At 34.3% G+C, this 12,730-nt stretch overlaps 1 protein-coding gene across 10 annotated transcripts in view; it reads right to left on the reverse strand.

Annotated features, from left to right (window-relative positions):
- CUL4B (cullin 4B) overlaps positions 1 to 12,730 on the reverse strand; it is a 57,611-nt gene that overhangs the window by 12,106 nt on the left and 32,775 nt on the right. For 5 of the 10 annotated variants that reach the window (XM_036016797.1, XM_028523197.2, XM_036016794.1 and 2 more), the window contains 13 exons: positions 9,303 to 9,406; positions 8,742 to 8,811; positions 7,874 to 7,947; positions 6,918 to 7,080; positions 6,680 to 6,769; positions 6,296 to 6,378; positions 5,413 to 5,480; positions 4,112 to 4,230; positions 3,123 to 3,315; positions 2,189 to 2,293; positions 1,583 to 1,693; positions 1,057 to 1,142; positions 328 to 390 (listed from right to left, as the gene is read on the reverse strand). In XM_036016797.1, coding sequence (XP_035872690.1) covers positions 328 to 390; positions 1,057 to 1,142; positions 1,583 to 1,693; positions 2,189 to 2,293; positions 3,123 to 3,315; positions 4,112 to 4,230; positions 5,413 to 5,480; positions 6,296 to 6,378; positions 6,680 to 6,769; positions 6,918 to 7,080; positions 7,874 to 7,947; positions 8,742 to 8,811; positions 9,303 to 9,406 — 1,329 coding nt within the window. Of the gene's footprint in view, positions 1 to 327; positions 391 to 1,050; positions 1,143 to 1,582; positions 1,694 to 2,188; positions 2,294 to 3,122; positions 3,316 to 4,111; positions 4,231 to 5,412; positions 5,481 to 6,295; positions 6,379 to 6,679; positions 6,770 to 6,917; positions 7,081 to 7,873; positions 7,948 to 8,741; positions 8,812 to 9,302; positions 9,407 to 12,730 lie in introns of all 10 variants that reach the window. The other 5 variants (XM_036016799.1, XM_036016796.1, XM_028523199.2 and 2 more) reach the window with 3 other exon arrangements.

The raw sequence follows: 12,730 nt of genomic DNA on the forward strand, positions 1-12,730 counted from the left end.
TGTCATGATAACAACCCATTCCATAAGTTCCCCATTAAAATTCCATGCAAATACTGATCATCTCTAAAATAAAAGACAACTATTAGAGGTTTATAAATGAAGCCTATGTTAAATGCACTACAAAAGTGCATTGGTTAACATTTTGTTACAACAGCACACAAGGATCATATGGCCTCATTAGAGGCATTAACAACTAAAGTAGTTTCGCACATACAGCTGGGAAGTTATAGACTGTCTTTCCATTGTTTTCCCCATACCACCAGCAGTCCCCACCTTCGGAGACCCCTATGTGGCTTGGAACACCTTGCAGCAACCCCCATTCCTCACCCCACCAGCCAGCCCAAGTCTCCGGTTTCTCACTTGCTCCACTGCCTGTTTGCAGGGGATGACCTGAAGTGGGGAAGGAAGAAAAAGGGGAAAGGGCAAAGCAGATAAACCCTATTCTGTAGCTACTGTAGGACGCACGATCCTACTGACCCTGATCTTTCTTTTGAGTCTTCAACTCTTACTTCCCACTGTAGTGATATAGTTAGTGGTAAAGACATCATTATTAAAACCCCAAGAGAGGAAAATCTAATTTGCTGTCACTATACCTATGTTCTTACATATTTCAAAACCACTTCTAACAACATCTATAAAACTATGGCTCTAGTTTTTCATTCCCAATGTCCCCAAAGGCCTTACACAACCACTCTGTCACTTCTCCCTCTCCATTGCCAGCTTTGAACATGAGAATCATCAACAGTGATTATTAGATGCTGGAGAAAGTCTTGTTCTCACTATCCAGCTGCAGCTTTTCTAGTCCTGACTTCAGCTCAATACATTTTATTACTATTTTGGTGTTATCTTGAGTATACACTGAGAATACTGAAGTAGGTCACATATATTTCATTGGTGATTTTTTTCTCTACTATGAATATTGTTTAAGTTGCTATGAAATATTTACAACAAAACATGTTTCTATTTATCCTTTTCAGTACAAACCACAGCAAATAAATAACTAAATATATTTAAGTTCAAGGAATTTAGTAAGAGTTTAACTTAACTCACTTTTACCTGTTTGAACTGAATCATGATGTCTTTAGAAAGTTCCATGTCTTTAAACATTCCTTCAAGTTTGCTGGTGAAAGCAGCTCCACATTCTATTAAAATGATTATATTTGTAATATTTCAAAGTTGTTAAAAGCAAAGAATTTAAAATTGAAAACGTGAATATAAAACTTGCTTCAGCATGAAACAGGATCTGTAACTATTCGTAAGAATAAAAAATCCCTACCCAAAGGGCATGCCCCACTAACTGAGAATTAAACTCTTTAATCCTGTAGTGACTCTATCTCCTATTTAGGCATAAAATAAATGGGAAATTTTTATACAAGTAATAAAAACAAGAACAATGTTTTATTTTTAAAAAACTGCAACAGCTCTCTGTATGTTTCCAACAACAGATTGGAAAACTCATGAGCTTACTAAATTTACATTTTCATCATATGAACATAGAATAAATGACAAAACAGTAAAAATTATGCTAACATTTCCCCCTAGAAATCAAAGAAAAAATGAACAGATAAAATGACAAACATACCATGTTTAAGTTTGGACAGCATTGATTTTTCAGCATCTACAGATGCACTCTTCCCAACTAACAGACGTTTGGCTAAATCTTTCTTATAGAAGGCCTCAAAAACATCCTTGCCTATGTTAAATAATAAAATACAACTCTCATATTTCAATAAAAATTTCTGACCAAATTGCTTTGAAGTATTTAATAAATCACACCATTACTCCAAGTTATTTAAATTTATACATTTTATCCAAGTTCGTTAAATGCAAGAAACATTAGAGGTAGACATTTGTATTAGACATTTCAAAAGTTCTTTCCTACAAAGAATTAAGACTGTATTGACTTTTCTTTAGAAAAGCTTTAGTCAATTAGTAAGCTTCAGCATCAATACTCTAAATTAAAACAAGTCCCAAAAATCAAGGTTCCTAATAATGGAAAAGTCAAAACACAGGGAAATTAAATAACATTCCTCAAGTATGCCAATGAATTAAATGCAAGGAACTTCATAGAATTTTAAATATCCCCAACAGAATTTTACATTAATTCCGAAATAATACTCCCTCCAGGCTGATTATACTTGTTAGTTTCTCTGTTGAGTGTTTTGCTTTAAAACAAAAATAAACTTACCATAGATAAATCTAAATATGATCATAATTTTATCCAACATTTTTTCAAGTTCTTCATCCGTAGCTTCCTTGTTGCCAGCACGAAGTTTTGAATCTACATATTTAGCTAAAATGGGGGGAAAGTTTGTTGTTTAGTGATCATGTCTATCCATAAGGTACTGGGTATTACAGGAATATGATATAGAGTTTTTCAATGCTTCAGAGGTATACATGTATTTTTAAAAACAATGTCACAGTTCATAAATACCACAGCCTTAATTCAAACCCAAGTGTTCTAGCTCCAGATCTACTGTACTTTCCACTAGGAGTGTCTATTTTACAATGATGGTAGGCAATTTAAACACTATGTTTTTATTAAAACAAACCAGATACATTACAGACTTGGAGGCAAAATTTGCAAAAAATTCTAAGTAAAAGTAGTAGACCAATGAAATTTCATCTTTTTTGCAGAGGACCCCAGACATTCTCAGAGTACCTCCTCTTCTGACATTAAGTGGTACCGGGGTGGGAAGAAAACCTGAGAAGCACTACAGTATACCACACCCTTATACCAAATGGGCCCCGATTATGAGGTTTGTTTTTGTCCTGGAAATTTTCCTTTTCTCATTGGCAACTATAGTTTCTGCTCTCCTTTCTTGTACCCCTAACTGTGGGCCTCTAAAAACAGCTTCACCTCTAAATTGCTGTGGGCTTATGAAACAGATCTTAAGCATATTATAAATAAAAGCAAATAGGGTCCAATGTACTGTCTTATAATGAAAGAACATTATGTCTAACAGGTTGTCTCTAAGCCATTCTTTTACTTCAAGGACTTAACTGCTTACATCCAGGTTCTTAGAAACTACCAGCTAAACAACAACAAATGAATGCCATTAATACACTATAACCTGAAGTTTTATGAATAAAAGAAGAACATTAAATAACTGGAAAAATACCTATAAGTTCAGCAGGTTTGTTTGGTCTCTTGTTAATGAATGTTTCAAATGCTTCTTTCATGGCGTTGATAAATTTTTCATTCTTCAGAAAACAGATATCTATTATATGGTCAACCTTATCTTTAAAATCCAGCAATTCCTGAACCATGGTTTTATCTTTTTCAGGATTAATTACAATAGTGCTGCCAAATGCCTAAACAACAAAAATTACCACTTTTTACTAGAACTGAATTATCCACAATGAAAACAATCCCAAAATCATATTTTAAGTAGGGATAAACAAAGCTGCTTTTTAAAAAAGATTTTATTTTTCAGAGAGAGGTGAAGGAGGGAGAAAGAAAGGAAGAGAAACATCAATTGGTTGCTTCTTGCAGGTTCACAACCAGGAACCTGGCCTGCAACCCAGGCAAGTGCCCTGACTGGGAATTGAACTGGCAACCTTTCATTTTGCAGGCCAGTGCTCAACCCACTGAGCCACACACCAGCTAGGACATAAAGCTGTTTTTGAAGTGAGGAAAATAAAAAAAATGAAGTTATAAAATATCCAGACTGACATCATTCATTTGTATCATGAAATAAGGGATGACCACTGGGTATACAGTATCATAATTGGGCATGATTATAAGTCTCCAGGCTCTTTTCCCTACTTTTAAAGAAGTCACCTTTAAGTTGTTGTTGTTTTTTTAAATGACAATCTGGCTTCAGTGTAAGATTTAGAAAGGAAATAAATTTGGGGTCCTAAAAAGCCCTCTTTTCATATTCACTGCTGTAATCATTGGAGCTAAGAAATCATGGCAGATATCAAGAAGGTAAATGTTTTATTGCTCATCTGCCACACAGCTATCATTCTCATGCTGACTGCTCTCAAAACTCCCATTACTAAAAAAAAATTGGCTCTAACAAATAAGAAATGTTTGTTGATATTCACGCTAAGTGTATAGATTATAAGCCATGGCAGAGAAAAAAGATCACAGAGTAATTGTTAATACCTTAATGTACTCTATCCACTGTTGCAGGAGAACCTGAACTCCACCTCGAACTCTACTGAAGAGCTGATACAGAAGAGATAAATCTTGAATTCGGTTTTCATCAAGAAGGTTATTTAAACCTGAAATTTGAAACATTTTGAAAAATGCAAACAAAAACATCAGATATTTTATTTTAATATTGTATTATCTTCTTAAAAAGGTTTTATTTATTTATTTTTAGAGAGAAGGGGAGGGAGGGAGGATGAGGGAGAGAAACACTGATGCAAGACAGAAACATCGACTGGTTGCCTCTCATATGTGTCCCAACCAGGGACCAAACCCACAACCCAGGCATGTGCCCTGACTGGGAATCGAACTGACAACCTTTCACTTTGAGGAACAAAGCCCAACCAACTGATTGATCCACACCAGTTAAAGAAATATCAGATATTTTAATGAAAATTAAGTTAAATTATTATTGCAATACTGTTCTGAGCTATGACTAGTCCATAAACTCTAATATAGAGATTTGCTCTGATTTAAATCCAAATAGACTATCTCCTTTCCAAATGAAACTTTAGCCTAAATAAAAATAAAAGTAATTGTGTAATGGCTTATAGCATTCAGCATAGATCAGATGTATAAACCAATTTATAAAAACTGGTTTACATAAATGCACATTAAAAATACATCATATGTGCAGTATATGTATTATACCTGGCATTAGTATACAGCTATATTTCAGAGTATTGTATATGGCCTGTAGTGTAACAAAACCATACATTAATAGGCCAAGTTTAAATGAGGTTCTAATGTATTTGATTTTCAGAATGAAATAAGTGTAACTGCATGAAAGTTCTAAAATGTATACTTCATACAAAAAAAAAAGATGGAGAGAAAAGTAAGACTTTTGCCTATCTGTGGCACTGCCAAAGCAAATGCAGAGTATAATACTCTGAGATAACTTAGCAGTGCTTGGTAGAAGTGCTTGGTTTTATATGCTATGAACAAAAACACTTGAATGCAAAAAGGAATGCCTTTCCTTACTGTATGTTACAAATTAAGTCAAGAATTCCCAAATGCCCACTGTTTTTTTTACCAGTATTGGTGGACCCCTTTCATCTTAGTTCCTGTACCTTTAAGTTAAGGAAAGAGGCACCTCTTGAAAGTTTACTGTGATGAATAGGAAAAAGGGGTTGTGTCCATATTCAGAAATGCAGCCACCATATAGACTATCAAGCTTTTAAAAGGGCAATCTTTAAATTTGTTTCTGTTTGTTGCTACCATGTTAAAAGTAATCTGATTTATAAATTGCCAATTACCTTTCTGAAGAATTGCTGTTAAGTGTTCACCTAGAAGTTGTTTTTCTACAGTAGCAATTAATGACTTCCTACAAGGAAAAAAAGTTTAGAATTATTGAGGTTTTTTTTAAATTTTATTTATTTATTTTTAGAGAGGGAAGGGAGGGAGATAGAGATAGAGAGAGAAACATCAATGTGCGGTTGCTGGGGGTTATGGCCTGCAACCCAGGCATGTACCCTGGCTGGGAATCGAACCTGGGACACTTTGGTTCCCAGCCCGCGCTCAATCCACTGAGCTACACCAGCCAGGGCCCGAATTATTGAGTTTTGACTTTGCTAAAAATTTAAAGCCTCTTCTGGGCAAGAAAAATAACTCATTTTATGTTCATTTTAATATTTCTGTCTTATGTATAAATGTATCAGTACTCAGAGTTACTCTATGCCTAAAAGAAGGAATAGACTGCATATTTCAAAACCTGATTTACATTATGAAATAACTATTTACAAGGTCTTGCTGTGGCTGTGTTTTTCCAAGTTTCTCTGCTTTTATTTGAAAGGTACAGAAATTATCTATGCTGTTTACAGGAACTCCTTGCTTGGTAATATTTAAGGAAGCACAGAAACAGTTTGTCCTATGAATACCCACTAAATTTTAATCGGCCTGAAGACTTCAAAGATAACATCTGCTTTAATACTAAGCACACACACACAACCAATAATCATATCCTTAATCAAATCTAATTAACTAAGGAAGATAACAACTTGAAGTTTGCATCATGAAAACAACGGTTAAAAACATCACACCTGAAATTCGTTACTAACATGTTTAGGGATGCCTAAAGTGCCTTAAGTGAGTCAACAACAACACAGGTTAAGGCTATCAGGCAGAGCATGTCATACTTACTGGGTTGTCTGATCTAAGTAAGTAATAAGTCTGTCTGCTTCTTCTTCTAGACGTTTGTTAACATGATGAAGATATTCAGGAACCTACAAAGATAGTTTTTTTATATTATTGTTTTCCTCCCCATAAATCACTCAGAAAATGTCAAGTCCAAAAGATCCTGGGAGCAGCCCTGTCAAATGTGACAGGGTTGACTCATATGTAAAATTATAGGTAGAGTTTATGATCCAGAATTTTGGCCTTTAAGAAGAGAGAAAAGAAAGGAGCACCTAAGTGAGAGAAAAGCATCACAATGTTGGGAAGATAAATGAAAAGGGGAGCTTACATTCTATAAGTATGATCTAATTGTGAGGCACAGTGGATTTATTAATCATGATTTTTAAATACCTCTCTTTCCTGCATTAATTTTTGGCCTTCAGCTGCATAAAGCCGGTTAGTTTCTTCCAAAAATCGTTGTTCAAAAGAATCCTGATAAATCTGGGAGGGGAAAACAAGATAAAGGAGTTCATTTATTCATTAAATATTTATTGAATGTCCTCTATGTGAAGAGCACCATGGATTTGGTTTTTACACATCAAAATAGGGACAGCAATCAGTGCTATAGTAAGTGGAGTAGTTAACTTACTTGCAAATCAGAGAGCATGCTTAAGAGGCTTCGGAGTAAACTTCTATCAATTGCTTCACCATTCCTTTCCCTCTCAATCAACAGAAGAATGCCATCAATGGTCTTATTTTGGACTTTCTGATCACTTATAATGTGGGCCCTAAATAACTCCAGTCCCATGTCCCTAAAATTAAAAAAATATATATATATATCTAAATTAACAATGATACCACTTCTGGAGAGTTGCACTTAACTTCTCATCACATGTTAATCAGGGCTTCAGGCTTTGAAGCAGCAATTCTAAATGGATAAAATCCACACATTTAATTTTAAATAACACTATTAAACTAAAATATACGAGAAACTAGTTTTGCCTTTAATGAGAACTAAAGCTAAACTCCTGTCTTTTTTCCATAACTAAGTTTTGTGATCTCCTTTGATAAATTTCTTCCTTGGTCAAATTAAGAGACAAAATTAGTTCAAAATTATAATGAAGGCTTAATTGGTCACTTGTTATCTGGCTTTAGGACTCAAAAATCAGTAAACTCTGAGAATCACTGTAGGCAGATGCTAGGTACATGACTGGGGAAGAGCTCATACACAATACTATTCTATTTTCATTTATACATGGAATTTTCATAATAATAATAATGTTAAAAGATAATGAGCAAACACTTGATCAGCAACAATTAATACAATATAATACACACTAATAAAGAGTTCAGAGCAACCTTTAATTCCCTTAAAAAAATACTTCTTCAGAAAGTATTACGGGCTCAGGGAATGTTAGCTGTTTCCAATATTAGCATAGGTAAAACATAATTAAGAAGGTAAAACTGGTAAAAATACAAGTTTAGAAGCCAAATGTGAGTTTTTAGGAGAATATTCACAGTATCACTTACTCTCTTCAATTAGTGTTATTAAGATTCAACTATGATTTGTAACAAATCTTTTCATATTTTTTCTAGCATCCTTACCAAATGGAGGGTAGCATTGAATTCTGAAGAACATAAGTTCTATCCAGAAACAAAAAAATGCTCCTGATCATGATCTGCCAATATAAAAAAAAAGAAATAAAGCAGTTTTTATGTTTTGTGAAGCTGAAATATTTTCTCTCAATAAAATAAGAATAAAATTTCAGGATTTGCTTGAATATATTCTGGACGACTTAGGATCAAACATACAGATAAACATCTATCTGAGAATATGCCCACACCATTTTTATTAAACTACACTATTGTCTTAATCCTTGTTGTAGTTTCCAGAAAAGGGAAACTTAAAATGGCCCTATGACTTCTTTGCAACTTGAGAAGTGACTGAAAATAAAAAAAAAAACCCCAGGTAATCAAGGGGACATGCATGTGCTGCTTCCTCAGCAATAGTATGCAGGGTAAAGCTGCCTTAAATTATACTCATGGGGTTTGGGGAGGGGGAATGGGTTTTAAGATTTTGAATTTGCAGAACATAAGATATAAAATAATACCAGATTGGGGAAACAGTAAAAAGTGATGTAAATTAAAATACAAGACCATTAGGCATATTCACAGGTAATCTACTTTTGCATAGGATATCCATCAAGACTGACAGCAAGTAATGTTTTTATGAGATAAATATTTTTTGTGAAAGTGTTACAAAAATAAAAATGATCCTGAGGTGCAACTCATTCTAAAATGCTTGTTTACTTGTAACTTACAATTTTAAAACAGAAAACTAAATCAAAATTAGTTTCCAATTCAGAACAAGAGCAGATGTTGAGGCAGGCCCCTATGGCAAAGCCTTTAAAACTAACATTCCTGTATTTGAAGAAATTTATTTAACTACAATATTTAGCTTTTTTCAGCTTACCATTTGTCTACAGTGGTTCTGCCAGCATCTATCAATCTTCTTTAGAAAAAGAACACTATCCAATGAATCCATGGGATGTATGTCAAGGATATTTAAAAGTGCTTAGTACAAGTAATATAGGTATGCAATGTAAGAACACATTTGTCTTAAATACGGAGTACCCTACCTAATAAATGAAACTAGATAGCACTTAATTATAGGACAAATGACATTTCTTCAATTATAAAGAAATTAGATCTCACTAAAAATACCTTTAAAAACAAGTCTTAAACATAATTGTGTCTTCAGTTTATTATTTCCTTAGAAGATTATCTTTCCTCAATTGGAAATTTGTTAGGGCAAAAAGGGTAAAGATGTAAGGACAGTATATTTACACTAATACCACAAAGTAGATTTAGGCCCCAATTAAAGCTGAAAAATCAAAAACTTGTTTCTTCTTTCTCTAGAAGCAAAATAACAAATCTAAAACACAGGTATTCCATTTCAAGCTGGATTAAATAGTGAGGGATAGGAAGAGAGATGAAGATAAAAATACAAGATGTTTTGTTTTTAAAAGGATATTCTCTGAACTGATGAATTTGTGCTTTGATGTGATCTTCACAAATCTGTCTCAGCTGTTTGTATAAGTTTGCAGAAATCTTGTAAGAACAGAGATTTTCTACAGCCTGTAAGATTAAACACATACTTGATTAAGGAAAGAATGGGGGAAGGTTCTCAATTATTTACATAAAGTTCTTATTATTTTGATATTTCTCCACATAAGCTTATTAGAAAGGGTTATGCGTCCATTAAAAAAAAAAAGTAAAACAACAATATCAATGTGGTGGTGAATTTTTCATTGTACCTGAAAACACAAATTAATATATTGATTATGGCGGTAGAGCTTAAAAATAGGGGGAATCAATCCAAGCTCCCCCCATGAAGACATTTGACTTAAAACAACTGCTACATATAAATGCTGTCTTGGTCTTTAAAATATCCATCGTTTTCATAACCATTTCGAGCTTAAAAAATAATTTCACCAATTGTTTATTAGAATGGTTGGGGCAGCCTGACCACCATTTAATAAAAATTTATTTATACTTTGGTTTGCCTGAATAGAACAATGCAGAAATTACTGCTAGCAGTATTATGATAAGTATACTAAAAATTTTTCTCCAACATTTTAATTTAAAAATATTTCAATAAATATAGGTTTTAAAATTTGAGCAACTGGGCCCTGACTGGTGTGACTCAGTGGATTGAGAGCCGGCCTGTGAACCAAAGAGTCACTGGTTCGATTCCCAGTCAGGGCACATGCCTGGGTTGTGGGCTGGGTCCCCAGAGGAGGGGCACATGAAAGGCAACCACACACTGATATTTCTCTCCATCTTTCTCTCTCTCTTCCCTTCTCTCTAAAAAAATAAGTAAATAAAATCTTAAAAAATAAAATTTGAGCAACCGAATAAACATTAATTACAAAAGAAATGGCTATATTTTTACTTCATTCTAATAATTAAATTGGTCTTTTTATACTCAGATCCTAAAAGGACAAAGTTCAGATGTCAGTGTGTTTCTTGTTATGTATATCAAAAGACTTTCAAGTTTAAAACAATAACTATGGCAAAACTCTTTAGATGAGCTCTAATATAATCTACAATTCCAATAATGACTTAAGTATAACACCAGGATTCCTTTCTTACCACAACAGACGGCAAAAATTCCATTAAAATCGACTATAAGGGAGCATCCAAGTTCTGTTGGTTGGAGTGGAATTTTATAAATATGTAGTTGCAAGTCATATTGCCAGCATGCAGGTCCAATAAATGAATTAGCAAATGAAAAGAAAGCTTAAAGAAAACCACTTATGCCATTGGGGGAAAGGGGTTACTACATATCACCAGGAAACACCAGGTCCTGCAGCTAAGGAGGAATAAGGAAACTGTGTCTCTACTAGCTACTTTCCATGGGGCCTTGGATTAAGCCAAAAATGCCTGAAGGATGTCTTATTTATTCATGTTCCTTTATATCCATATTGGGGAGAGTCCTCTGTGGACTCTCCCCTTCCTCCTATAGTAGTCTTCCCATTGTATCTAGATGTTCCTTTTGAAGAACACATTTTCTCAGCATTCATTTCCCTGCTTAGATTCAGCCGTCTTCCTACTTCATCTCCTCCACATTTCCCACTTCCAGTACTTCATTCCCTCGTGATGCGTTCCTCTTTTTCCCATATAGTAGTTCAGTTTAACACAAATATTTACCTTCCCACATAAGATACCATATTCCCTTACCACTCATCTAGGTGCTACTTATCCCAATAAAACTCTCCTTAATTGCCTCACCAACAAGTGACTCACCTGGCCCTATCACCAATCATACCATACTGACTTGTCACTAAGCCAATACTATATGCCTTTATGTATATATATATATATCCCGTCTCCCAATGCTCCTTAGTGACAGAAAGAGACCATGTACTCAAATCTCTTTATGTTCTTTAATACTGTTTGGGCTTTGAACCAGGTGAATATAGTAAATACTAAAAAAAAAACAAAAACAAAAACAAAAAAAACCTAACATATGTATAAGTAGCAACATGTCCTGCATATAGAAGAGGCTTTTATAGTGTAAGGAGAAAACTGGCCAGAAAATATACAACTACAATACACTGTGCTAAGTGTTGTGATGGGGATAAGCATAGAGGTGAGGCCCCTAATCCAGTTTTTAGGGCAGGGGCAAGTTAGAAAAGGCTTCCTGAGCAGACGTAAAGAAGTAAAGTCTGCAAAGACCCAGAAAGAAATGGATAGAGAGCAAGTGGAATCAGTGAGAAACAGAAAAGTAAGTGGGGCCTTATATGCATACAGCCTCACCTGTATTTAGCTGGAAGATGGCTTAAGATGTTAGAGGCAAGAAAAGCAGGAAAATCTAAAGTGAAATTTAAAGTCAATTTGGAAGAGAACACTTAGACCAGATCTAGTAAATTCCCTTCCTCAACAACCTTCCATCAATCTCTTCAAGTACCATATGGAGAAATTCCCTAATAGGTATAAAAAATACAAAGAACTGAACATTGTAGTATGGTTCATGGCCTACCATCATTTATGTAAAAAAAAAAGAAAATGAATTAAAAACACACACAGTTGTTTTTACATACATAAAGCATCTCTGGAAAGATACCCCCCACCTAGTAATGTTTGTGGAAAGGGAAAGTAAGTGGAAGTTGGAGGATGGGGTAGAAGTGGAACTTTTCACTACACATTCTATAATACTTTTTTGGGCTTTGAATCAGGTAAATACACTAAGTACTCAAAATGCTTAAATACTTACCTTGCCCAATAAAACCCTTTTAATTTCCCCTCACACACATTTTTTTACTTTAACATGACATTCAAAGCCTAATCTTACCATTTTAGTCACATGTCTGTTTATAATCTTCTATATACCCGGTGACCTAAACGCTCTCCTCACTTTTAAGCAAGGTTTGTTTGGGGCAGTCATGTGTGCCTGAAACACTGGCTTCTAAATATTTTTGAGGAGCCACAGTACAAAATACATTTTGTGTCATAATCCATTGTACATAAAATAAATCTATGTAATTGAAGAAAATCATGAAACTACACTTAATCATTTCTATGTGTGATGTACTCTGATATTTTCTATTCTATTTCTTCAAAAACTGCTAGTCACAAACTACTAATTAATTTCATGAACCTACTACAATATAAGCACCTTAGGGATAAGAACTAAGTGATTTCTATATGCCCATGACTTCTGTCCAGCTTTGCATACAATAAGCAGTCATTGATTCAACAAGGATTGAATGTTTACTAAGTACTCTGCATCCTTTTGGGTGCTGGGATAGAAATATGAATAAGCAAGATAAACCACTACTTAGGAGTTTGAAATAAGTTCTATTTTACTTCAAGTTCTCTGAGACTTCTGGCCAAGATGGAGGCATATGTAGGTAGATACATGTTGCCTCCTTGCACAACCAAAAAGAAGGACAACAA

Source organism: Phyllostomus discolor, chromosome X (assembly GCF_004126475.2).
Source record: "Phyllostomus discolor isolate MPI-MPIP mPhyDis1 chromosome X, mPhyDis1.pri.v3, whole genome shotgun sequence".
Lineage (NCBI taxonomy): Eukaryota > Metazoa > Chordata > Mammalia > Chiroptera > Phyllostomidae > Phyllostomus > Phyllostomus discolor.